The sequence below is a fragment of the Fulmarus glacialis genome, unplaced genomic scaffold (genome assembly GCF_000690835.1).
Source record: "Fulmarus glacialis isolate BGI_N327 unplaced genomic scaffold, ASM69083v1 scaffold5384, whole genome shotgun sequence".
Taxonomy (NCBI): domain Eukaryota; kingdom Metazoa; phylum Chordata; class Aves; order Procellariiformes; family Procellariidae; genus Fulmarus; species Fulmarus glacialis.
Genome location: NW_009208539.1, coordinates 13,774 through 41,185, shown reverse-complemented (window position 1 = coordinate 41,185; position 27,412 = coordinate 13,774). Strand labels below are relative to the sequence as shown.

Genomic DNA, 27,412 nt, shown 5'->3' with positions numbered 1-27,412 from the left:
GAGGCCGGGCGGGGATTCGCCGGGTGCCCCAACATGTTCCCCTATAATATTTAGAAATTAATTTTGTAGACTTGCTACCTAATCAGCTCTTTTCCTCCTGGATTTCTGCAATTTATTATTCACCTGAAGTGTGGAAATATTAATTCCTTTTGAATGCCTTTTTTTTTAATTACTCTGAAACTTTAATTTTCTGAAACTCACCATTTTGAATTGTGATCCTGCCCCATTGTAGAGTGAATACACATCCAATTAGCAACTTTTCTGTTTAAGAATAAGTGGAAATATTTAACTGTGATTTATAAAGGAATAACACTTTTTATAACTTTCCAGATTGATAAGGAATCTCTTTCAACAAAGTGCACATTCCTGGACAGTCAAATTTTCTTCATATTTTTACGAAGAACAGAATGATTTTGCATATAACATAATGTGATGACTTTCCTCAACTTCTTCCCTTCTCCATATTCTCTTAGCTTTGGGTTCCCACAAATGAAATAGTTTTATAATTTGTTTAGGATAAAAATACTGTTTTTCTAAAAATTGCATTAATCAGTCTACAATTTCATAGCCCTTCTTTCTCCAATTTGTGAAGTTTTTTGCATTGGGAAGAGTTTAAAGATAAGCCTTTTACAGTCTCCTTGAAGCCTCCATGAATTCTTAAAGGTAATTCCTAATGATCTGAAATTGCTGAAACCAGTTCTGTGAATTGAGCAGGTCCAAACTTCCTGAAAGTATTTAAAGTTCAAGGACTCACTGAAGTTATGTTGCCCTACTTTAGTCTAAACACTTTTACATGTGTTTTTTTTGTTAATTTGGTACCTTATCTGATCAGCATTAACCTTTTCAGAGAAGACAGGCACAGGAAAGTCATCAAACTGTTTGATTGTCTTTGTAATGTCATTTCATGGTTTTCTCTTCCTGCTGGGCAACAGATGAACTAGTTCCTAGGATTTCCTTTTATTCTTGCTTCTAGAATGTTGCTTTTTATCCTTAATATTGATTGTTAATTGTACTGTATTTTTTGCTTTGACTTTTATGCATTTGTCCCTGCGTAAGTTTTATGTTTGTTTGTTTGCTTTTCTGTTTGTTCTTCACATTCTGAATTAAATTTCACTTCTTCCATACTTATTTTTCTGAGTTTCAGTTCACTGAAGAATTCACGTTGCTTCTTTTTCTACACTTTCTGTGTTTTGTCTTAGCATAGCTTCTGCTTGGCCAGTAGTGTGCTTTCTTTAAGGAATTCTCATTTCACCTGAAAAACTGTTTTCCGTACAGTTGTTTTCTGTGAGATATTTCATATAATTGTCTGAATTTATTAACAACTCTTTTCATACATATTTTTTGTTCTGTCACTGTCTCTGCTTCTCAAGAATTATTCAATGATCCTTGTCATTTAAATTGCTTTAACTTTCTTGTTTTCAGTCAGGTCTCTGTTCTTGTCAGTACTACATCTAGAATAGCTCTCATTGAGTCATTTGCCTATTTATTGTTTGAAAAGTTTCTGTCAAAACATCCTAGTAGTTTCTCTGGACAATTTATTTCATGTTACATTCCTTGTTAATTGTATGAAGATCAGTGGTGTACTTTCTAAAAATATGGCCATAACCTTATTAATTTCAATAGAAGTATATAAAAATAGAATCTCAACAGAGTCTTGATTCAGTAGTTTGTTTTATTTAGGGAAAAAAGCGTAAGAGGCAAGAGGGGAACAGATATATTCTGAACACACTTCTTTTAAGAGCAAGAGATCTCCCTGTTTTGTCTTTTCATTTTGGGTAAAATCTTATATGTTAAAGTTCCAGTTTTATGCAGATATAATGCTTAAATCATGGGACACCTCAAGGTGGATGCTTACATCAGGAATGCTGACAAATCCTTATTAAAGCTGTCAGTTACTTGTAGAATGAAGTGCCTTTAACCCTGCTGAGTGCTGATGTGGAGATTTAGGGCTGTATGAATTTGATAAGTTACCCTGGAGAGTTTATCTGATTATTCATTGAGACTTGTATTTGGTGCAGCAATTGCATCTACTACCAATTGTCTTACCTTACTTGGTGCTTATTTTTTTATTATTGTGAAAAATGAAAAAAGCCTGTCTAAAACATGAGAAAGACTGAGTTGTGTATTCAACCTATCAAATACAACTTGAATATTGGTGCCATATTGTAGTGGAAAACTTTACCTTTTGTGTTTTTCTTTTTCCTTTCAGCTTTGTATTTGAGGAAGGTTACCCTATATTCAGAAACAGATGTAAAAATCCTATATTTTGCTGAATGTTGTTTCTTCCCATAATTATGAGTATTCTGCCAATCATTTTTATTTGTTTGCCGTTCTGTTTGCACATCATTTTATGGAAAAAAAAGTGTATTTTAAATTAAATATAAGAAGATAAATGTTTAAAGAAAATAAATTCAGTTTTCATGGAATGTGTATCATAGAATTTGCTTTTTGAGTTAACTTTTTTTCTGGTTTTGCTGCAGTGTTGTAAATGGCAGCCTATAACTTGAGGCAACAGAACAGTATGTGATTTTGGTGACTTTTTCCTCCCGCTGTGGGTTTTCTGTACTTAGCAAAGCATTGAGAAAATAGTTAAAATACTTGCGTAAAGAGAAGTGTAAAACCTAATACTTAAAGCATTTGATTGATGTTTGGGGTTTGAATTATTTTTTTTTCTGTTGCCAAAGCACATTGTTTCTGCATTTTAAGAGGCTTACAACGCCCACCCAAACAATATATTTGTTGTTAATGTGTAAGGTAACTTGTTAAGGAACACATTTAAAGTTAGTGTTTATATGAATTCCTGAAGATATGTCTATGGTGTTTACAGTGTCATTTTTTTCAAATAAAAAAGAGAAAGAGGGTCGTCTGACTAGCTTCAGTTTGAAAATAAATAAAGACTTTAGACAGATATAACTAAAAGTTAAAAGGATTCTACTTTTCATTTTACTTCTTTGTACAGGGAGTGGTATCACGACAGTGTACTACTTTAGGTTAAAAATAAAAGAAAGGTGTGGAGGCACTCATTATCCATTCTGTCTTTTTAATTTTTACAGGAAGAGCCATATGTTATGTTCAAGAAGTCTGACAAACCCTTGTACGGAAATGATCGATTTGAAGGTTATTGCATTGACCTCCTCAGGGAGCTGTCTACTATCCTTGGATTTTCCTATGAGATTAGACTGGTGGAGGACGGAAAATATGGAGCCCAGGAAGATGCCAGCGGACAGTGGAATGGAATGGTTCGTGAACTAATTGATCATGTAAGTTAACTTTTGGAAGCTTTCTACTATCCATTTAGATTTCAATTCTATCTATACAAATTGTAAAACTTTTATGATAATGCCATTTGAATAGTACTGTTTTGGAAAATGCAGATGTTTAGAGAAGTAATGCAAGTAGATTCACATCAATGTTTTCTATAATGTAGAATTTGTTTGTTAAACAAAGAGTATTCTGCATGTCTGCTTTACCTATAGGCAGTGTTTGTTTCTGCCAAACTGGTTTAGCTCTTCTGTGGCATATCCCTAAGTAAAAATATGGAATAGATGGTATTCAGAATTTATTTCTGAGAACAAATACATGTTTTTTTGTGACAAAATATATGTCTTTATCAATCAATAGAAGTCAGGCTTCTTCTGATGGTGGATCTGAGAAATTTGTCTTAGATAAATTTCTGTGCGCGTAGTGTAAACACATAAATTATTTGATATACACAAAGAAAAGGAATATCTTTCTTGAAACATTAACAATAAAGTGCAAGCAGTAAGGCAAAAGTATCAACATATACTGAAGCAACAAGGTAATGCAATGTGTGTCAAAACAGATACCATTACAGTTACTTGTAAATGATTAAGGCAGGCATTACTTCATGTCCTTCAAAGCATGCTTTCCCAGTTGGTCATGACAGTTGAATTCAGTCTCTTAGAAACATTTTAGTCAATTTGAAAATTATGTCATTGTTCCTTTTTGCATTTATTTTGGTGAATTGCTCGATATAGAGACATTTGATCAAAGAATGAGATAAAACATACTCTGCACATCACTGTCACTTAAAATAAGAAGGGGAGACTATAGCTAATTCGAGTGAAAGCTTCTAATGATGGCAGAAACTGCATGAATAACTTGAAGAAAAATATTCACTAATCTTGTTTCAATTTGCTTTAAGATTTCAGCAGATGGGCAGAACATGTGCTAATCAAAATATTCATATTTACCAGAAGGGTTGTTATCTTTGTGCTTTTCTAGTAAATAATAATCTGGTATTGCTGTTGCAACGGATGTTGATTATGCCTAGCTTCACACTTTTAAGAAGAATGCATGGGAGTATTATATTTATATTATCTTTAAATGTGTGTGTGTATTACACCAAGTACACATATATAGAAAGCAAACAGATATTTAGCTAGACTCTCTGTCCATCTCTATACATGCATATTTTCACATGTATAAATGCATAGGCATGCATAGCTATTAGTTTTGATGTTTGTTAGGTAGTATCATAATCTGGAACTAATTTTCCATGGTTGGGGTGGATATTGTGGGAGTATTTCTTATATAATTTTTCAGAAGCAAAGAAAAATCACATTTTGGTATGCTTTTATTATTCAGCCCTAAAGCTTTCTTGAACAAGCACTAGTACGGCGTCCTAAGCTTTTCACTAAGATAATCTTGAAAAAAAATGCATTTGAAGAAGTTGCAGCAGTAAAGTATATGGAACAGGAGCTTTTCCAATCCTTTTCTCTTGATAACACAGAATGGAACATGTGTTCCTATTTCCCATAGATAACATATAACTAAACTTAGATTAAAATTTATTTTGGCTTTTGAAATGGTGTTTACTTAGGAGTCAAAAAAGTTTAGATACTATGCTTAGTGCATCATGGAAGATGTAGTCTAACTTCTTAACCTGGATCATAACTTCTACTAGTCTCTCTCAATTTCTCAATTGTTAAAACTTTCCTTTAAAATTTTCTCTGTTTTTACTTATTCTTATTTTGTAATCTATTTGAATACATGCAATTTATTTATGCATCTGTGCCCTTTATTTGCATGCATCTTATTGGTACATTTTATTAGCAAGCAACACTTTAGACCTCAGAACTGATGCACAAGAATTTAGAGAAGAATTCCAGATAGACAGTTACCATATTTGATGTTTCCATATGGTTAGTACTTCTGTTGGCCCATTAGCTTAGCTTTTCAGTCTTTCTTTTCCCTTAGAGAATATTTTTTAAAGTGTCAAAAACGTTTTGTTTTGTATAAAGTAATGTAATAAACTCAATTACTATTTCTTTCGGAAAGGTGAAATGATTCTGTCTACATATTTCAACCTGAGTTTCCAATTAAAATAAATAGACTACAGAATAAATACAGAGTCCTGAAAGTTGCCATAGTCTTTAAATCTATTTGAAAAATATTTTTTGAATTTATTTTATTTTTATCTACATGTTATATTTTAACCGTCAGTCACTTAAGTTCAGAAAGAAAGGATACTGTAGTATGTATCTTTACAAGGGTAGTTTGTAGCATTTGTAATTCAAGAATAAATAAAATGGATATTGTCTCTATATATGTGTGTAGAAAGGAAGATGCACAATTTATATAAAGATAAAAAGTACCAAATAGAATTTAAATTTTTAAATAAACTGTTTAAATCTGTGCTTAGTCACTTTACATAATTGCTTGGATTCAAAGGTGTAAGTGAAATGAAGACAATGCTACCTGAACTGAGCTCAGCATATCATGTCAGTCTCAGGCTTGAAATTCTATAGTGTGAACAGAGACTGAAGCCTTTACATCAGTCTTTGTGTGTTTTCAGTCTCCTTTCCCATGGTTTACTCGCATTTCTTCTTTCTTTGACTGTTTTACTCAGTATTCACATATGCCATCATTCTGATATTGGTCTCCAAACAATGACTAGTTTCCTTTTGAATAAATGATACATATTGAAAGTGAAAAATTAGTTCAGTGGTTCCTTCCCTTTGACAAGTGAATGATAATGAATTCTTGTTGGAAAAGACAGGTCTCTATAGCTGCAAATGGGAGAGAAATATTCACTAGGACAGCAAATATCGATGAGATTTCCCTATGAAAACATTTTAAATTTATTTACTCCAGTTAAGCAGTCTGATTTCTTTGCCACAGTTTTTCATTCAATATTTTACTCTCCTCTCTGGTTAATTCAAGTCAAGGGTGTTAGATATTTGGGGGAGGGGGAGCTAAAATCCAGGTATCTCCATCCTTCATGGATGCATTCTTCATAAAGAAGTATTCTTTATACTGAGTTGTTGCCTTTGGCTCAAGAACTTTATTCAAGGATAGAATTATTGAATAGGTTTTGAACTGAATTATAAATTCTGGAGATTTCAGGTTGTTCTGTGGTGCTAAAAGTTGTTATGGCACTGTATGGCACTCATATATTGTATGAGATATATAGTATGAATGTGTAAATTATGTTCCCCTATAGCTAGCAGTTACTGATAGAATAAAAATATATAATTTTGCTTTTTTTCTGTAAGACATTCTACTTTACATCTCCAAAATTACGTCAAAACATTCTTATCCTTGGGTTCTAAAAGAGACAAAAATTACTATTTTATACTTTCCCAGAGATATAAATGAAAGTGAAAAATCCACTGGGAAGTAATTTGTTATTATTATATACCATTAAAAATAACCTCTTTTTTTCTTGGCTCTTTGTTTGAATGATTCTTCTACAGCACAAAGCTTATGCATTACAAATAGACTTTAAGGCTTGCAGATCTTTTATGATTCATAATTAATTATAGAAAAGGTCCAATTTTTAGATCATGACTGTTCTTTTATTATATGTGAGGATTAAATGGGAACTTTTCTTCATATCTGAGAAGAGTAGGATTTTCAGCTTAGAGGAAGTTAAGACTTCCACAGCTGGACAATTAGAAAGCACTGCCTAATCTGAATTATCTTGAGACATAGCTTTGTGTTTTACTTCAGTATTTTTTGAATTTTTTAAAATCAATATCTTACTAATAAATGTTTACATACAAAATGTTTGCATTTATGAAAATAGTAGTGGCCTTTTGTTCTCTCAATAACAGAATAGTTTCAGATGGTTATATAATCAGTTTAAAATGTTTCTGGAGACACCTTCCTCCAATAACTTGTTATTTTTCTTCTTCCCCCCCCCTCCCCCCATTTAAGCACCTTATATTCTTGAAGGACTAGAGCCAAGCTCTTTGTATTACTGCGTAGAAGTGAAAAAAAGCTTCCAATAAAGAACTATATAGATTTTTGGTTGCTTCCTTTCTGAGACAAAGAAAAATCTATATGAGTAAAGGCATTTAAGTTTTTTCCATCTTTTTCTTTTCTCTTCCTCCCCTTTTCAAATGCAGTTTCATCACATTGTTTGGACTCTCTCGTTTCTTCATACTTACATCAAGTCCTCCTCTGTAGAGCCTCATAAGGAAAGGCTAAGGAGCTTCTCTTGCCTCTTCTCCTGATGAATAGATACAGTCTTCCTCCTTATGACTTTCATGGAAAAGGTCTGACAGTAGAGATTTTCAATACAATGCAGGACAGTTTAGCCATGCCTCTTTCATTAATCAAAATCTCAGAAAATTTGACAGTAGGAGGGAGTTAGAGACTCTTTAAGAGAAAAAAAGATGAAGCATTCTGTCTTTTTATACCAACTTCATATGTGATGGACAATAAAACCTGTGGTCTGTAGTGCTCTTTAGAGCACCATATCTGCTTGATGGTTGCCTCACTGTATTAGCGAAAACGCTGGTCTGATGTCAACATTTTCAAAGTTATGTGTAACACTTAACTTCTACTGATTTTTTTTTCAAATGATGCTCTTAAATTAATATACTGACACTTACTCATATACTACTACTTATTGAACATTATTATTAGTCCATTTTCAAAATATTTCTCCATAGAGGATCACAGGATTGTAACTTCTTCATTTAACGATAATTTTTTTTTATCAAATAGAATGCTGTATCACCTCCTCCTTTCTGTATTTTTCAGAGTGACTTAGTTGTTTTTTTTGCAAGACTCCCTAGATTTTTGCTAAGGGCTGCTGTGCTAGTCATCATCATCAGGTTCAAATAATAAGAATGTTTTGCAGGACAGCGTAATTAGTAAACCAGAGGCAGAATATCAGTGGTGTTTTGCCTTACTTGTCTGAATTTGGAAAATTCAGGACTTTGGCACAGTGGCTTATCTCTCTTCCTTTGTGGCCAATATTTCTGACTGTGAGCTGTCATTCATTTCATATTTCTTTAAAAATATTATAGATGTCATAATTGAAACAGCTATATCAACTGAGTAAACATTAGGAAAACAAAAAAAAGGCCTGAAATATGAGACAAGTGGAGATTCAAAAAAAGATTTTCCAGAGAATGCCTTCATGTATGACAACATTTGAGTGCACTGCTGATGAGAAGTTAAACTGGTGCTGATAGAAAAATAGTGAACTAGTACTGTAAGATCTTACTTAGGATTTGCAAGACAGGTTTCAAACTATTTAGGCCTTAAGTTTAGAACATTCTCCTATATCGGACTTTTAAAATATTTATTCCAATCACATTAAAATTATCAATTTAAATCCAGAAATGGTTATTTCTCCTTCTTTAACACATTTTCCATTAATTCATAGTATAGATTAATCACATGATCACATAATGATACGTCAGAAAATAAAAATAGATAGGAACATATCATAATACAAAAGCAATTCTAACTCATGTTTCTGCAAAAATCTACTTTTTTTTCCCTGACCTATCTTTCTCCACCTAAACCTGCATCTCAGACTTCTCTTAATGTTCATCTTGGCTACTTTACTGTCAAATTCAGTTGAACATTATTTTTTACTTGTTTCTTTTATTCGATCATTCTTGTCACTGTTCCTAACACCAACATTTTCATAAAAGTTCAAGACCATAAAGGAGTAATTTTAGATGTCTTCCTCTTTATTTCCCTTTCCATAGAGACTGTGTTCACATCTTGCCATGTCTTCTATAAATCTTGAAAAATCAACCTTTTTTTTTCTTTTCTTGCCCATACAGTAAAGTAGCTCTCAGGCCAGACCTTTCTTTTGTACATTTGCCTGCAGCAGCGACCCTGTTCCTGTCCTCGAAGAAGTTCATGAATCCATTTCTCGAGCTCTATGTTCCTCACTGGTTTGACCTAACATTTTATATGCATGCTTTTCTCTTATTGTGCTGCATCAGTGCTGTTGTAAGTGCTTTATTTCCATATCACTATTCCTGTTTGAATCATGAGAGGATCATTAAAACTCCTTGATATTTTATTTTTGTGTTCTGCAGAAACTGTTAGTAACAATTGTTCACATTTCAACAGAGAATTTGACTCTTAAATGAATCCTAAAATAGATCTTTTTTTGTTTTCCAGTTAAGAGAATTTACTGACTGTAACTGTTGTTATCAAAAACATTTTCTCATTAGAAATTCTTTTGGCAGGTATTTTTCAATCAATTAATGATAAGTGTATTTCTCTTTGAAAATTGTTGTTCTGGCTTTTGTACTCTATAGAGGAAGGGAAACAAAATCTATTCAACATTTCAATTAAAAGAAGTGATGACAAAATTAGAACTTTAGGATCAGATGTTGAGTTTAGGATCATATGTTGACCCCCAGTCAATTTAGGGTCTTAGTGATTTTCCTTTTGAAGACTTGGGTAAAGAATTCTTCTTGTCATGGAACTTTTTGACTTCAATAAAAAAAAAGAATTCTAGGACACAAGTTTTTTATCAGCTATCTTAAGAATAATTCTTCCCCTGCTGCTGTATCACATCAACAGTGAGAAACCAGGCAATGATATGCATATTTTACATTTTTCTCTACCTGAGTAAACAAGCAAAAGATTTTTGTTACAGGAAAAAAAAATATTAATTTGATTTTAATACTATTCTCTCTGTCTTAGTTCATAATAGTTGCGATATTATTTTTAAGCTCCTTAGAACAGATACTACTCACAGTATATTAAAATACATTATAACATGTCAAGCACTGCAAAATAATTGTCGAGTCTATTGTTAACACTTCTTTTGTCTGAAAAAGAATCAACTTCAGAGTAAGATATCTTTCCACCAGCATCTGCAAATGAATGTGCATCTTTTGTGGAAGTACAACATACATTTTACTTGTGCAAAAAAACCCAAAAGAAAACAAAAAAACCCAAACCCACAGAAACTCAGAGCACTGCCTAATTTGCTTTGTTTTCTGTTTTTCACAAAGATACTTATTTACATTCTTAGAAGGGGGAACTGGGTGCATGTAATTGCAGTATTTTATTTGGTAACACTTTAAAGTTTAGTTCTTGAAGTTTGGCTTTACAAAAAATGTGTTTCTGCATTCTTGAGGTGCTAAAGCTTTCTTTATTGTAAGTGTATAAGTTGATGAGTTTGTTTTTATTTCTTGTTTTTGAAGGACTTGTCTTTCTTTAAATATGCTAGCTATAGAAAACCTAAGTACAATACAATATGTGAACCAGTTTAAAAAAGATCTTACTCTTTTTACAAATAAATTGTGTATTGAAATTTGCAATTAATCATAAATATTAAGAAAAAATCCTATTCTATTTTCCTTTAAAATGAAGCTGTGTTAGGCGCATTAAATATACATTTTTTTTTCCCCTATAAATGATATTACTCTAAAACCCTGGAAATCCTGGGCAGATTTTCTTTATTCAGAGAAGTGGTATCTTTGACTTGTGTCCATTAACATATTAAATAGATACAATTTTGATGACTGTCTTCTGTGTATGTCAAATTATTTGCTGAGATAAGTAACATTATGGCAATCTTGTTAATTTTGACTCATTAAAAAAAATGAGGTTTACCTATGAAAAGCATGGAATTTGAGGGGGTAAACAATGTGGTAGTTTTATGAAACAAGGGCAGCTCATGTGTAATAGATGTGAAAGGTAATTTTTGACAATGCCTACCTTTACTCTCAGTGTTATTACATAAAGAAGGTAATAATAATTGCAGATATTCTCAGAGAGGACTTTGCTATGAACTCCTTTTTTCAGATACATGTTCAGAACCTACCTGATTTCTTACATCAGGCCTCATAACATCAATTTAATATTGAGTACAATTCCACAGATTAGAATGTTGTACGTCAGAGGGGAAGACAGGCTGCGAGAAACTAAGTTCAGGATTAAAATGCCTAAATGAATGTTTTGGTAAAAGGTGCTTCTTGGAGCACCAGCTACATAGGCTTCTGTTTTAGCCAGTAGAGACCTAGTGAAAACAATCATACCAGAGCCGAGAGATAAATTTGACTTATCTTCTAAAGGTGTGTTGAATGAAGTAATTCAGGTTAGATGCTCCATGATATCAAGCACATCTGCATTAGGCAGCAAATGTGACAGAGGACATCCGTCCTATTCTAGAGCAGCACATTTGAGGACAGGTTGGCTATCCAAGGTATCTCTTATGCAGTAGACATATTCAGGAACACAAAACACTTTTCTAGATCTTGGTCAGCTGAATTGCTCTTGTATCGATTAGACCTTCACTGGCTGTGACGGGAGTTTAAACTGCTACGGATTAAGCCAATAACCCACACATAAGTTTCTGGTGCCACCTGAGCTTCCTTAACCTGTCCAAGACACCCACATAGCGCTGGCAGATCTAAGACCTATGGGAGACCCTTTCATTGATGGAACAACAACTAGAGGCATGGGGATACCATAGAGCATGTCACAAACTCTAGTCCAGTTCAGAAAAGGGTCTGGAACAAGAGCCCATGCGTCTGCCTTTTGGTGTTAGCTTACACTTAGGTCTTGCTTGAAACAATTGTGAGGTTACAATCTGTCTTTACAAAATTATATTTGTACTGCACTGGCTACAGTATTCGTTGAGTGTCCATCTTTTTTTTTTTTTTAATTACTGTCAGTAAATGTGAGTAGATAAATTCCTCTCTCAATAAACTATACTAAGACTTTTCCGAATGCTGATCCTTGTTTATGCAAATAAACATAGCTGTTTTCTCACAGAATGGTGCTATTTTCCAATTATTTGTTTTCATTATCCCTGTCACCTATCATGTTTGTATTAGGAGCTGGAAAAGATAAGGATTACCATGAGAAACTATTATGTGAAAAACAGTTGTCTGAGAACCTTTATCCATTAAGACAGAAAATAGTAATTTTCCTAACAGTGCCTTCATAGGAAGGTTTTTTTTTTTTTTGTGTTCCTAATTTTTCTGTACCTTTAAATAGATCATTTAAGCTGTCTGGATAGAACTCTTGTCTTTCATGTGGTTGTATAGTTAGATTAAATATTTTTTTATTAGGCTAATAACATAAGATAAATTATCTTACAAATCTTGGTTTAAATTAATCATCTTGTTTCTTAGATAAAACATCATGGATTTTGTCCATTTTTACTTGAGGAGTAATCACATCTATCCATCATAAAATGAAAAAAACACCTTGCATGTACCTCAGTTTCACATTCAAAAATAGGCTTAATAAGGCCTAATTAATTTTTTTTTTTGTGAAAATACATGATTTCTGTTGATGGGACAATTTATATGATGCATAATATTACTCAACACAAATTATATTCACAGACAAAAAGTTATTTTTCATGTCTTATGACAAGGAATATTCAGGCTATTCAGGCTAAGGGAAATATGTAAGAAAGAGGAGAGAGAATGTAAATACTGCTGTTCAAGGTGGCACAGGTAAGTGTTACACAGATCTTTAATGAATAATAAGAAGGAGTCAGTGATCATGTGAGTGTAGTAGATAATGCAACAGGCTTATAAGCTTATGTCAAGGGAATGCCAGTGGGACTTGAACCCACTAAGTTCCCTTCTAGTGTGACTCCAACCCACTAGTGTGCCTCTGTTTCTGGTGGGACTCAAGCCCACACTTGTGCCTCGGGAGTTCACTGCTGACCGAAGAGAGACACGGACAAAGTATAGAATTACGAAGGATTTTTTCTTAAGCAATGTGCACGTGGTGCCCCAGCCTAATGCTTGGGGACCCTAATATCGAGGAAGGCAGGGTTTATATACGTTACAATACAGTTGTGTAGGCTAATCAAATCACTGGTGTTAAGGGGTAGGCTAATCAGTTACCATTTTTTGTGTAATAAGTGTCTGCTTATCCCATGCAGGATCAGTGTGTGTTTGTCCCATGCAGGTGGTTAGTGGTGTGTGTTAATCGCCATTGTTCTAAACCTGTGCTGGTGGAGTGGGTTTGTACTGGATTCTGGTCAGTTGCTGTTCTGAGAACCTTGAGTTCATCGCTAGGCTTGGGTCATAATACTTTTCCATTTTCTGAGAGTCTGTTTTTGCAATCCACTGATGTTGGTTCTTAACACTTTGCATCTACTTTTTTGAAATGAAGGTGGAAAGTGTTCAGGACTCCTTCAGAGGAAGGGTTTCAAGGTCTAGAAGTAAGGCTAAAGAATACTTGTTTTGAAAACTGTGACATCATCTAAATAAATTATATTCCAGGGAAATATTTTAATGTTATGTTCTTAATACACTGAGGAAATCTCAGCTCAGTACACAAGATATAATAACATATACTAAATTCTGAGTATTCACAAACAACTCATTGGGTTTTAGTTTGAATGAATATCATTGAGAGGAAGATAAATACTCAGCTCAGCAGAAGCTGTAACATTTTACCTGTCTTTGAATGGTTTTCACCCACAGAATCCATAAATCTATCTTGATTTTGGAGTTTCCAAATCTTCTTTGCTCATTACAGATTTCATTACAAAATGTCCTGTTCAGCTATAAAGCTTTCACACCTTTTATAATAATTACTCCTTTTCTTGTATGAATTTATGGGATACATTGAGCAGTTTTGCATTACAAAAGTGGAACTTGTCATTTAATACATAATGTATAGTCCTTACAAAGTCTACGCTCCTCTGTAAGTACAAAATTCAGGCTACATTTTTGACAAACCATGTGAGACTTGGTTACATTTTTTTCAAACCTTAGCTCTAAGCTAGCATCTGCAACTGAATCTAAGTTGTCACATGATGAAAATTTTAATAATGCTAAACTTTTTCTATACATAACATAAATTTGAACTCTGATCCTTTGGGGAGATGATGTTTTGAGGGGTAACATTCCATAAACCACAGAGTGTTTTGACAAGTCTGCAGTTATGGTATGGTTGTTGCTTGAACCAACAGCTCTGTTGAATGGTAAGACAGGTGGTAAGCTGAATGCCTACTGATTTCTGCTGAAGTTTTTTTATGCTTTTTTCTAGTATCTTGACATTTATTTTATTTTTACATACCCTCTTTAAAAAAAAAAGACACAATTCTCTTTTTTCTGTACTCTCTGTATATGCTTAAAATACTGTTTGTATTTCAGTTTTCTTATCCTTATCCGCTTGTGTTTTCTGCTGTCATATGTTTTGTTTATAATTTCTCTGTTTCCTGATTTATCTGTTTAGCCATTTGAAGGCCATCTGTTCTGAGTGCATTTTTATTTCTTGGTATACATTTATTTACCTTGCAGATTAAACATTACTGTTCTATGCCGAACCATTCTCCTCTGAATTTCCAGTAATCATTATTAGTTACATTTGTTATGTTGGCAGTTTTCCAGCACAACCCTCTTTTTAAACAAAGCTACTAATTCACATTATTTAATATTTAAAAATAGTATTCCAACTCCTTCAGTTATTCTGTGTCATAATAAAATATCCATAATTCTTTAACTGTTAAGTGCCTGTGATGTATTTTTCATGTTTTACTGTTTTTTTTTTTTTTAACAGTATGTTTACTGTTTTAAATATTCATATTATCTTCCAGTTATTATTGTTTGCATGCTTTCTTTTCCTCATTGAAGTGGCATTTCATATCTGTGTGAAATCTGTCCTGGGGTCTATAGGATAATTTATTATGATATTTGTAATATGCCAGAAAATATCACTTGTGCTTTTTGTGCCTTTCAATCTGATTGCTATTTCATTAATCCACAACTTCAAGTGCTCTGACCTTTTATTTCCAATGTCATTTGTCCCAAGCTGAATAAGCGGCAGCAGGTGTCTCCCTGACAGGCAACTAACCGTGTCTCTCTTGTTGCTTGAGCTTCTGTTTTTCAGTTCAAGCAAACTGAATATATTCATAGATGTACAGAACCTCTCTGCAAATTCTTACCTTGCATTTCTGAATTTATCAATGTAATTCACTCAAATATGCTGTACTATGCACCTACTGTTCCTTTTTTTTTTTGTTTGCTTTGAGGTGAAAGATCAAAGAGATGGTCTTCTACATGACCATAAAATTATTAGCAACTACAGCTTTAATACTACTTCAAACCAACAGCCAAACATTGATCTCTATACTCACTCACAAAATGACAATTTGCATGTCTACTTAATCACTCTCTAATAAAGACTGTATATGATACTCCCATGGAAAAATGTACAAACAGATCCTAACTCAGAGTAAATATTATGGAGAAAATAAACTTCAGATAGAGTGCAGCAGAAAGTGTTGCAGAAAGGCATGAAAAAATGTCAGGGAAATAAAAACCTCAGTGATATAAAATGTCAAATAAATCCTAAGTCAGAAGTTTAGGTCAAGTGTGCAAAATATATGTATTAATTCAGTGAGGAGCATAGCAGAAGTGCATATATGAATTCCCTATTAAATTGCAGGCAAGGGGTGTGCTACTGATTTCAATACAGGACAGACTGAAGATGTAGTTTTCAACAAAAGAGCAGTTGAGAGTAAGCAATTATTTTCAAAGAGCAAGGAACTTCCACACAGACTGCATTTAGTAAAGCAAGACCCAGCAATATTTCTAATATTACAGTAAGGCATAGAGAATAATAATGCATACACTTTTTCTTAATAGTCATAAATGTTATTTATTACACGATCTTTTGAGCTGATCACGTCCTATGTTACCCAAAGAAACTGGATGAAAAATTTTAAGTACATTCTCAAGTTATTTGACACTAGAAGTGGTAGGAGACTTTCATGGTAGGGTCTTCTCAATAAGTGCTCCGAGATCTGTGGAATTTTTCTGATTATCTGTACTCAGGGGGCTGTTTATCTGAAATTTCTTGAGACTATGGGTAAGTGAATATTACCTTCTGGTTCATTTAACTACAGTATACATAAGTAATGTTTTTTACAGTTAGGATATTATGGTTTTATAATTTTAATTGTCACAATTTTAACCACTACTAATGAACCTTTTTCTTTTAAAATCCCTTTTCAGTTGCTATATGAAACAACTTTTCTTCTTTTTCCATTTCTGTTTTTTCTCTTTTTCATTCTACTAGTTTTATTGAATCCTATCAGTGAATTGCCAAAGAATCTAACTTAGCTTTTGGAACAACATCCATACTCTGTCTTTTGACATTCTGCAAATAAATCAGGATTTTATTTAAAGTATAGATGAAATGCAGGAAGTACACTAAATTACTTTAGTAGCCAGGATCCCTCATGATAAATAGCATGTTTTGCTGTGTAAAACACTTAGTTTGTAATTTCTATTCCTTGCCTTGACCATTTTCCTACATGCCCATATTCATAAATAGAATGTTTGCCCACTTGCCCCACTCTATTCTTTTTTTTTCCTTTTCTTTTTTAGGTGTGGCCAGTCACAGGTTCACAAGTTTCTGGAAATGATGGGGAATCATTTCAAATGTTCCTTGAGAAGCTACTGGCAAAAGAATGCCAGCGCTGGGCCAAATCAAGTGTGAATTAGGAACCAAATATTTTAGAGGCTGGGTGAAAGAATTAGTATATAAGCATTAACACAGAACATGTTTTAAGTCTAACTAGTATAATCCCCATTTATAATTATTGGCTATTTGGACATGCCTGGCTAATGCACTTGGTCATATAAAATGATTATGTTTCAGTGACAGATAAAAACTGTACAGTGAATAATTGGAATTCATTTTCACTGCATTGCCAGTGAAGTGAAACATAGCCCATCAAGGCAGTGGCATGGAGTTTTTCAAATGGGACTCCAAAAGATAACTCTTTAACTCAAGCATCCTCTATGCTTACAACAATGATTAGAACTGATTGGATCCAGGGCTAGGGCTGTATTCACAAAAATGTTACATTTTTCATATCCTCATACAGTTATCTGATCTTTACAATCACTTTTGTTGCTATAATGATACTGAAGAATGGTAGAAAATAACATGGGGATTATTGTTTCTATGTATATGTCTGCTGAAGTGAAATATGTGAAAATTATAATTCTCTAATAGCAGAGTTAATTTCCATTGGGATTCATCCCTTTTATTGGGTAAATTCATGTGTCTCCATTTTGATTCTGTCTTTTCTGGTTCAGAAAAGGTTGGACATTCGTGTTGGCCCATTTAATAGAAATTAAATTACCTGGAAAAAATTGATGAAACAACTTCTCTATTCAAATATGTGCTTTTCCTCCAAGGAGGTGATTTGCAATTCTGTTTTTCATGTCAAATCTTCAGCAAGCTTTTTTTACAGCTTATCATGAATCTGTTCATTCAGTCTTTTTTTTCTACAATATGTATATTTCAGTGTACAGTACTTGATCACTGCAAAGATCAAAATAAGCTCAGCTGTACAGGGAAAGTTGATCGGTACCAGTTTTCCCAATCTTCCCTTAGTCCTCCTCTCTGCCTACTCAGATCTTATTTTAACCTCATTCCTTTCAGAAGTAATGATTAAGGAGTTTGACTGCATGCTTGGTACATCAGGAATTCATAAATTCTACTCATAACTCTGAACATGACACACTCCGAACATGTTCATAAGAAATGTTGATACTTAACATCTTCTTGGATTTTCTTCATTTGGAAATGGTAACAGAAGGATTTTGAAAGACTTGGAGGGGACCTATATAAATCAACAAGAGGTATATTCATGAAGCACAACTAAAGCACAATCAAATGAATTCTTAATACCGTTACTGATACTAAAAGCTCAAAAAAAGAAGTTCAAAAGCTCTGTGCTGCAATTTGTTTTTTGCTTGTCATGGAAGATAGGGAGGAGGGCCTGTGGAATCCTGGAGTATGTCAACTTTCAGCAAAACAGCATTTTAGTAAAACAGTTTCAGCATGTGCTGGCAGGAGATGTGTCCCTGGGAATGATACCCAAAACACAATGTCACCCATACTGTTTGGGGAACTAAAAAGTATTAATTCTGACTTGTTATTCTTACAGCATCAAAGATAATTCAGTTGTTTAAGAAAATTATAAAAAAGTTGAACATTCGGAGTCAAAAAAGAAAAAAGAAACTGCCAGTGCAGCCTTATTAAGTCCAAAATACACCAAATGAGAGTTGGGAAGAAAGTCATGTTTGTCACAATTACTTGAAATTGGTTTGCACAGTCAATTTTTATTCTACTATTTCCTGACCCCTGAGGGCCTGGTTAGCAGTAATGTGTGGTAACTTCAAAAGATGGGTAACTTCGAAAGATGGGTGACTTGTCTTCCTGAGAATGTATGTTAGTGTGAAACAAATGTATATACACACACACACATATGCATACTAATGACTGCATATAGGTGCTTGTAAAGAACAAATGTATATTTTTGTGTGGATGTGTGGGGCACGGTACTCATAAAGTGCCAGTAGAAACTGTGAAACAGTATAGATACTTGTTAGATTTTTTTTACTCAGGATATTGGATAAATAAGTGGCATACTGAGACAATATTTTATATATGAAAACCATGTAGTTTAAAAAATGATTAAAGGTTTTCTTTTAAGGCTGTAAAATCAAATTTAAAGAAATGGAAAGTATTACACTTGAAGAAAGATTTTTTACTTCTTGCTTTTCTTTAGAATCCATTATTGGAAGTAAAATATTTATTTATAGTATGGAAAATAGGTTGTTAACTAGAAAGCCATTTTGTGTCTGACGCAATATGGATTTTTCCTTAAAAATAGAAGACTTACGTAGATATATCTTGCTCGACTTTTTTGTTATGTGGATTGATATTGTAAAGAATGCTACACTTATTCTAGAATAAGTGTCTTTTAAAAAATGTATCAAAATCTTGTTATATACAAATCCTCAAGTCATTTTTCAAACGCATGGTAATTGATTATCTTTATTACTTTTTAAACGTACCGGGACAGAAAAATAATTGAGCTCTTTCAAAATGTCATGTGCAACATTCAGCCCTGTCACTTCCACTTCTTACGATTTTCAAGTTACTTTGAAAATGATCCTTCTGGCCCTTAAAAGAGCTATTGAAATACTGTAGTATTTCATAATTCCAAAATGTAAAAGCAAAACTAGTATAAGATCTACACTTAGATTATTGTTACAGTGTAATAATAAAGAAAAGATGGGTCAGTTAGTTAGGAAAAGCCACCATAGAAACACAGTGTCATTGCTCTTTGGCCTGAAGTTGCACCGGGGAAGGTTTACATTGGATATTAGGAAAAATTTCTTCACCAAACAGGCTGCCCAGGGAAGTGGTTGAGTCACCATGCCTGGAGGTATTTAAAAGACGTGTAGATGTGGGGCTTAGGGACATGTTTTAGTGGTAGGCTTGGCAGTGCTAGGTTAATGGTTGGACTTGATGATCTTAAACGTTCTTTCCAACCTAAATGATTCTATGATTCTAATCCTGTTGCTGTTAGAGACTTGCATAAAGGTGATAGAATTTTGCTGAAAGAGCAGTAGCAGGTTAGATTGCAGTGGGAGAAAGATTTCAGTTGTCACTCGAGTATGCCTGAATCAGAAAAATAGAACCAGCCCCCAGCAAAGAGTGCCATTGTACCAACCATGCTTTGTGAGACTGAGAAATAGCACATTTCAATTCCAGACTTAATGGTCCTGTATCTAACTTGATATCATGTTATCTCTAGAACTTCTATTGAATTATTCACTATATTTAAATATTTAAATTTATCAGTTTGAAGTATCTTTAAGAAAATTGTTCTGTAGTGTAGCCATCAGACAAGAATATTTTCCCCTTTCTCTTAATTCCCCACTGTAAACCAGTAATAAAGAAATAAGAGAAATAACATAGATGCCATATTTTAGTATTTAAATTCTTGTAATATTTGAGCAATTTCTGGTTGTCTTTGTAATTTTAAAAATTATTTCATGTATTTATTTAACTACTTGTAGCTTAACAGGAAACCAACAATATTACAGAAAGTTTTAGGAGACTATATGCCAAACCTAGTTTCACTAGTTGCAAACTTTCTTCTCTGTCTGCTTCCAGAATAGAAATAAAATTGCAGTTTGTCAGAGAGGTGTGTGTAGAGAATTGGAAAGAGAAATTACTTACACTACAGAATCAAAGAATTGTTGAGATTGAAACTGACCCTAGAGATGACCTAGTCCAAATTCCTGCTCAAAGCATAGCCGGCTATGGTCACCCAGGGCCATCTCCCATCAGGTTTTGACTGTCCCTAGGGATGGAGACTCCACAACCTCTCTGGGCAACCTGTTCCAATGTTTGACCATTCCTACAATAAAAAGCGTTTTTTTATGTTAAAATGGAATTTCCTGCATTTCAATTTGTGCCCAGTACCTCTTCTTTCACTGGATACCACTGAGTATCTGGCTCTGTCGTCTTTGCTTCCTCTCCCCCCCTCAATTATTTGTATTCACTCGTCAGATTCCCCTGAGCCTTCTCTTCTCCAGGCTAAACAGTCCCATGAGCCTTCTCTTCTCCAGGCTAAACAGTCCCAGCTCTCTCAAGTCTCTCCTCATATGGCAGGTACTCTAGTCTCTTAATCATCTCTGTAGCCCTTTGCTGGATTCATTCCAGTATGTCCCTGTCTCTCTTGAACCAGGGAGCCCAGACCTGAACCCATCACTCCAGATGTGTCTTATCAGTGCTGAGTAAAGGTCTCACCTCCCTCAACCTGCTGGCAATGCTTCTGCCTAATGCAGCCCAGCTGGTCACCATCCTTCCAGTGTTAGTGCTGGTGCCTGGGTTCATGCTTCCCAGGTGCAGCATCTGGCATTTTCCTTATTTGAACTTCATGAGGTTCCACTCTGCCTATTTCTCCAGCCTGTTGAGGTCCTTCTAAATCACAGCATAACCTTCTGGTCTATCAGCCACACCTCCCAGTTTTGTATAATGTGCATTCTTGCTGAAGGTGCACTCTGTCCCTTCATCCAGGTCATCAATGAATATGTTAAACAGTATTGGTGCTGGTGTTGACCCCTGGAGTACACCACTAGTGACTGATTTCCAGCTGGACTTCATGTCATTAATCACAGCCCTTTCAGTCCAAGAGCTCAACCAATTTTCATTTAACCTCACTGTCCACTTATCTAGTCTGTTCTTTGTCAGTTTGTCTTTGAGATTGTTATGGAAGACAGTGTTGAAAACCTTGCTAAAGTCAAGATAAACAACATTCAGTGCTCTCTACTCATCCACCAAAGCCAGTCATTTTGGTGTAGGAAGCTATCAGGTTGGTTAGACAAGATTACCCCTTTATAAATCAATGCTGATAACGTTCAATTATCTTCTTGTTCTTAGTATGACTTTCAGGATTTGCTCTGTCACTTTCCTAGGAATTAATTTGATGCTGAATGGTCTGTCTTGAAGTCAGGAGTGACATTTGTTTTCTTTCAGTCCTCAGGAACCTCCCCTGATCTCCACAACATTTGAAAGATAATTGAGATTGGCTGACATTAGCCAGCTCCCTCAGCACTCATGGGTGCATCCCATCAGGTCCCATGAACTTGTGTATGTGCAGTTTGTTTACATGTTCCTTCACCTGATCCTCTTCCACTGAGGGTTAACTCTTCCTTTCTCCAGACTTGCCCTGTAGTTTCAGAGACCTGGGATTTCTGAAGACCAGTCTTCTTACTGGTAAAGATTGAGGTGAAGCATGTGTTGAGCACCTTGGCCTTCTCCATGTCCTTTATTACTAGGTTCCCTGCCCCATTCAGCAGCAGTTCCACATTTTCTCTAGTCTTCCTTTTGTTGCTTATGTATTTATAGTAGCCCTTCTTGCCCTTGATGTTCCTCACCAGATTCGACTCCAGATGGGCTTTGGCTATCCTAACCCTGTCTCTGCAGGCCTGGACAGTTGCTGTATTCCTCCTGGGTCACCTGTTCCTGCTTCCACCTCTGGTATTCTTTCTTATGTTTAAGTTTTGTCAGGAGCTCCTTGTTCATGCAGGTCTGCCATCTGTTTTTGACTGCCTGAAAGTGGGGATAAGTGATTTTTGAGCTTGGAAAAGGTCATCGTCATCCTTGAAAATCAACAAGCTCTCCGGGTCCATTCTTCTCTCCAGGATTGTCACCCATAGGATTCCTCCAAGCAGGTCGCTGAAAAGGCCAAAGTCTGTTCTCATAAGTCCAGGATTATAATCCTGCTTTTTTCCATGTTGCCTCCCTTCAGGGTCTTGAACTCCACTATCTCTTGGTCACTGCAGGCAAGACAACTGCCAGTCTTCACATCCCGGACCTATTTATCCTTGTTTGTAACTTTGAGGTTCAGTAGAGCATCTCCCCTTGTCAGCTACTTCATCACTTGTGTCCGGAAGTTATCATCACTACACTCTAGCAACCTCCTGGATTGCTTGTGCCTTGCTGTGTTGTCCTTCCAGCAGATACTGGGGTAGTAAAGTCCCCCATAAGGACAAGGACCTGGGAACATAATGGTTCTTCTAGTTGGCTGAAGAACTTGTTCACAGTAATGCATTGGATTGAGAGCTTTGTAGCTATGACAGTGACAACACTCCAGCCTATCAGGAAAAGATATATGATTCTGTTCATTACACAAAATAAAATGCACCATGGCATGGGAGGAAGGAAGAGCCTCTCCACAGACAGGATCTGCACAGCGTGCCAGGGGAAGATTCATCTGGGATCTGTCAAGTGCTGCACACAAGCAGGGTTCCCTGCATCAGAAAGGATGTGAGATTTATTCAACATCTATATTCCTCTTTTGACTATATCCTATTAAAACAGATAATTTATTAAGTGATTGGTTGTCAGGCCTTTCTTATTCAAAAGAACCCTGCATCATCTCTCTCTCTGTCTCACCTCAAATACACCCCCCTCTGTGCAGACATGCATGGACTGTAATCCCCTCCATTTAATGCATGGAATTCAGCTAAACTGTCAGGGATTATAGGGTAAAAATTAATGCAAAATCTATTTTTGAAAATGAACATAACAAATCCATACGTTTCTGTGAGCTATTGCTCCCTCTTCAAAATACGTGAAGAAACATGTTCAAGTGAGAAGGTATGACTGAAATTTGAAACTTAATTGGATGCAAAATACACACTTGTATGAAGCTGCAGCATATCCTTCATAAATTTGTAATGGTAGGTAAAAGATATAACTATTTACTGATGCAAAACTGTGTCTACGTGCACCCCCCTCCCCTCCTTATAGCTGTTCACAGTAAAAGCTATTTTGCCCAGTGTCCTGACTTCCTTCTTAACTAACAAGAAATGTCAAGAAAATTGTATGAGGATGAACAGAATGTAGTGATTTTTACTCCATCACCAATGGGTTCCGGATAGGATCTTACTAAACTGTAAGATAGTTGTTTTTTTTTTTTTTTTTATAAAATAGTATTCACGAATTTTCTTCAATTATTTGAAACCATTTAAAGTTTTGGCAACCACAGATTCCAAAAGCAAGGAGTTTTACAGCTTAACTATACTTAATGTGAAGAATCATTTCCTTGTTTCTTGTTCTGAGCTCGTTTTATTTACTCTCTTCCACTTATTTTTGTGCAGGTTGACATAGAGCAATTCTTTTACAGTCTTTCTACTTTGAATAACTTAGTGTCATCCATAAATGTTGTTACTTAACTATCCATCCACTTTCTAGTTGGGCAGTAGTTAGGCTAGGAATTTGTCTACATCTGCCTGTCATGCTGATCAATGTTTTTTCTTGTTATATTTGTGTTCTTATTCATTATGTATTTGTACCTTTTTGTTGATCTCTGTCTTCCAGAATGAAGCAGAACTTCACATAATACAAGGAATAAATTATAACACTAATGACATTTTTAAGTGTTTCATAGATTTCATCTTATAAATATCAGACACATTTTAACTCAACCACCACAGATTTCATCCTTAGGATTTGCGTTTTATTTTTATTAAAGCTGTTTGTTAATAAGTTTATCCTGGTATCTTCAGTATTTAAATAATACCTAAAGGTAGGATAAGCTTTATTGAATTTAAAGAAATGTAATGAGTTTTTCAAATGAGTTAGCTAGGCAGAACAGAAATAAATTAGGATCTAGTGCATAAAAACACTAACATTTTTCTTCCCTAGATTTGTGACAATATTTTTAGGTAATAAAAAATGTACTGTATTAGCCATTCTTTTATAATTATGCCACGTGTAAACTATCGCATGATATATAATGTTTTGAGAATATGTACAATATAAAAACATTTCTGTTTTTATTTCATATGTGATGGAGTTCGCTAAAAAGACCATGTTTTGTTATTGTTTAATTAAAGCCTCAGACACTGGAATTTAACAATTCATTGAGAATTTCAGTGTGTGGATTCTTTTTAAAATAAAGTCTAGTCCTTGTGATGGCTGCATCAAAATGCACCTGGAGGGGATGAGTGTACAGGAGGTGGATTTTCACAGAATCATAGAATAGTTTGGATTGGAAGGGACCTTTAAAGGTCATCTTGTCCAACTCCCCTGCATTAAGCAGGGACATCTTCAACTAGATCAGGTTGCTCAGAGCCCCGTCCAACCTGACCTTGAACATTTCCACGGATGGGGCAGCTACCACCTCCCTAGGCAACCTGTTCCAGTGTTTCACCACCCTCACTGTAAAAAATTTCTTCCTTATATCAGTCTAAATCTACCCTCTTTTAGTTTAAAACCATTCCCCCTTGTCCTGTCGCAATAGGCCCTCCTAAAAAGTTTGTCCCCATCTTTCTTACAAGCCCCCTTTAAGTACTGAAAGGCTGCAATAAGGTCTCCCCAAAGTCTTCTCTTCTCCAGGCTGAATAACCCCAACTCTCTCAGCCTTTCTTCATAGGAGAGGCGTTCCATCTCTCTGATCATTTTTGTGGCCCTCCTCTGGATCCGCTCCAACAGGTCCATGTCTTTCTTGTGCTGAGGGTTCCAGAGCTGGACACAGTACTCCAGGTGGGGTCTCACCAGAGCAGAGTAGATGGGCAGAATCATCTCACTGGTGCAAAATACTTTAGTGAAACAGCATCCTATAAATCAACAGATAGAAACTTTGTGACTATTTTGAATGGGTACTCATATTGCATCTATTTATCTATTAAATCTAATCCATGCTGGCATAGCTAAATGAGAATGGACTAGAAAAATTCCTAGGTTTACTAACCTTGAATAAAAAGAAATTATGTAAATTAACTAATTACAGAGTTCCTGATGGTTTTGATACTAGTATTTTTCCCTGACTAAACATTCAAAGAATAACAAAGAAACAAACAGAAAACAATACCAAAAGTCAGTTTTAGACACCGCTAGGTTGATCAAAAGGTATGCTCCATCCTATTTAAAAGCCATTATAGAAAGGATTCCAAATGTTTTTGTCTAGTTGAATTCACGTAGCAAGCTGTTTCTGTAGTAGTGGACAGCAGGCAAATTTCCTCTGCAGAACTTTTTGCTTTTTTTTTGAGATCTAGATCTCTAGGGAGGTGATCTTGTTGGTTACTAGATCAGGACCCTCCTCTAAATACTTGAGGGCTTATAGTTGACACAATCATTAGTTACCACAGCTGTTCAAGACTTTGCCAAGAAAAGTATTAGCCATGCTGACATAAGAATATCTAAAGAAATGAAACAGCTATGAAATATTACTGTCAGTAACACGAATCTAAGTAAACCTCCTGTCTTTCAGTAACTTTTTGTTGCTGAACAGTGAATACTGAGAAGCAGCTCAGTGGTTAGAAATAAATGTGTAACTTGAGCCAGTACCTATTGAAACTGTCATCATGTGTTACTTCATTATGTTAATAAAGCAACAACTGCTAAAGTTGCATCTATATATGATATTGTTAGCAATTAATCTTAAATGATACAAGTCAGGATCCTACAAATAAGAAGATGTGACATCTAAACTCAGCTATCTAGTCTGGACTTGTTTTGGACTTTATGGTATGTTACTTACATTTGGCAAAGGTAACAACTTCTAGTAGCAGCTTTCCAGGACCTGTGAGAAGGTTATCAAGAAGATGCATCCGGGCTCTTCACAGTAGTGCCTGGCAAGAAGACAAAAGACAATGGGCATAAAATGAAAACCGCCAGGGGTGGAAACTGCATAACCTCTCTAAGCAACCTGCTCCACCGCTTGTCTGTAGGAACTTTTTCACTATGTGGACAGACGAGCAGGTTACAGAGAGGTTATGTAGTCTCCATCCTTGGAGGTTTTCAAAACTGACTGGGTAAAACCTAGAGCAACCTGTCTGATCATGTAGATGACCCTGTGTGGTGGGTTGACCCTGGCTGGATGCAGATGCTCACCAAAGCTGCTCTATCACTCCCATCCTCAGCTGGACGGGGAAGAGAAAATATGATGAAAGGCTCGTGGGTCAAGATAAGGACAGGGAGAGATCACTCACCAATTACCATCATGGGTAAAACAGACTTGACTTGGGGAAATTAGTTTAATTTATTACAAATCAAATCAGAGTAGGGTAATGAGAAATAAAACCTAAATCTTAAAACACCTTCCCCCCACCCCTCCTTTCTTCCTGGGCTTAACCTTATTCCTGAGTTCTCTACCTCCTCCCCTGCCAGTGGCACAGGGGGACGGGGAATAGGGGTTGTGGTCAGTTCATCACACGTTGTCTTTTCCACTCCTTCCTCCTCAGGGGGAGGACTCCTCACACTCTTCCCCTGCTCCAGCGTGGGGTCCTTCCCATGGGAGACAGTTCTCCATGAACTTCTCCAACGTGAGTCCTTCCCACGGGCTGCAGTTCTTCATGAACTGCTCCAGCATGGGTCCCTTCCACGAGGTGCAGTCCTTCAGGAACAGACTGCTCCAGCGTGGGTCCCCCATGGGGTCACAAGTCCTGCCAGCAAACCTGCTCCAGCATGGGCTCCTCTCTCCACGGGTCCACAGGTCTTGCCAGGAGCCTGCTCCAGCATGGGTTTCCCAAAGGGTCACAGCCTCCTTCGGGCATCCACCTGTTCCAGTGTGGAGTCCTCCATGGGCTGCAGGTGGATATCTGCTCCACCGTTAACCTCCATGGGCTGCAAGGGTACAGCCTGCCTCACCATGGTCTTCACCATGGGCTGCAGGGGAATCTCTGCACCAGCGCCTGGAGCACCTCCTCCTCCTCCTTCTTCACTGACCTTGGTGTCTGCAGAGTTGTTTCTCTCACATATTCTCACTCTCTCTGGCTGCAATTGTTATTGTGCAGGATTTTTCCCCCCCTTTTTTATCACAGAGGTGCTACCACCATCACTGATGGGCTGGACCTTGGCCAGCGGCAGGGCTGGC

General features: G+C 35.7%; 1 protein-coding gene across 1 annotated transcript in view; it reads left to right on the top strand.

Annotated features, from left to right (window-relative positions):
- Positions 1–3,053: 3,053 nt before the first annotated feature.
- Positions 3,054–27,412, top strand: part of LOC104075858 (glutamate receptor ionotropic, kainate 2-like) — a gene marked incomplete at its 5' end in the record, with an annotated part of 29,283 nt that continues 4,924 nt past the window's right edge. Inside the window, one exon of the mRNA XM_009576515.1 lies at positions 3,054–3,260. Coding sequence (XP_009574810.1) covers positions 3,054–3,260 — 207 coding nt within the window. The remainder of the gene's footprint in view (positions 3,261–27,412) is intronic.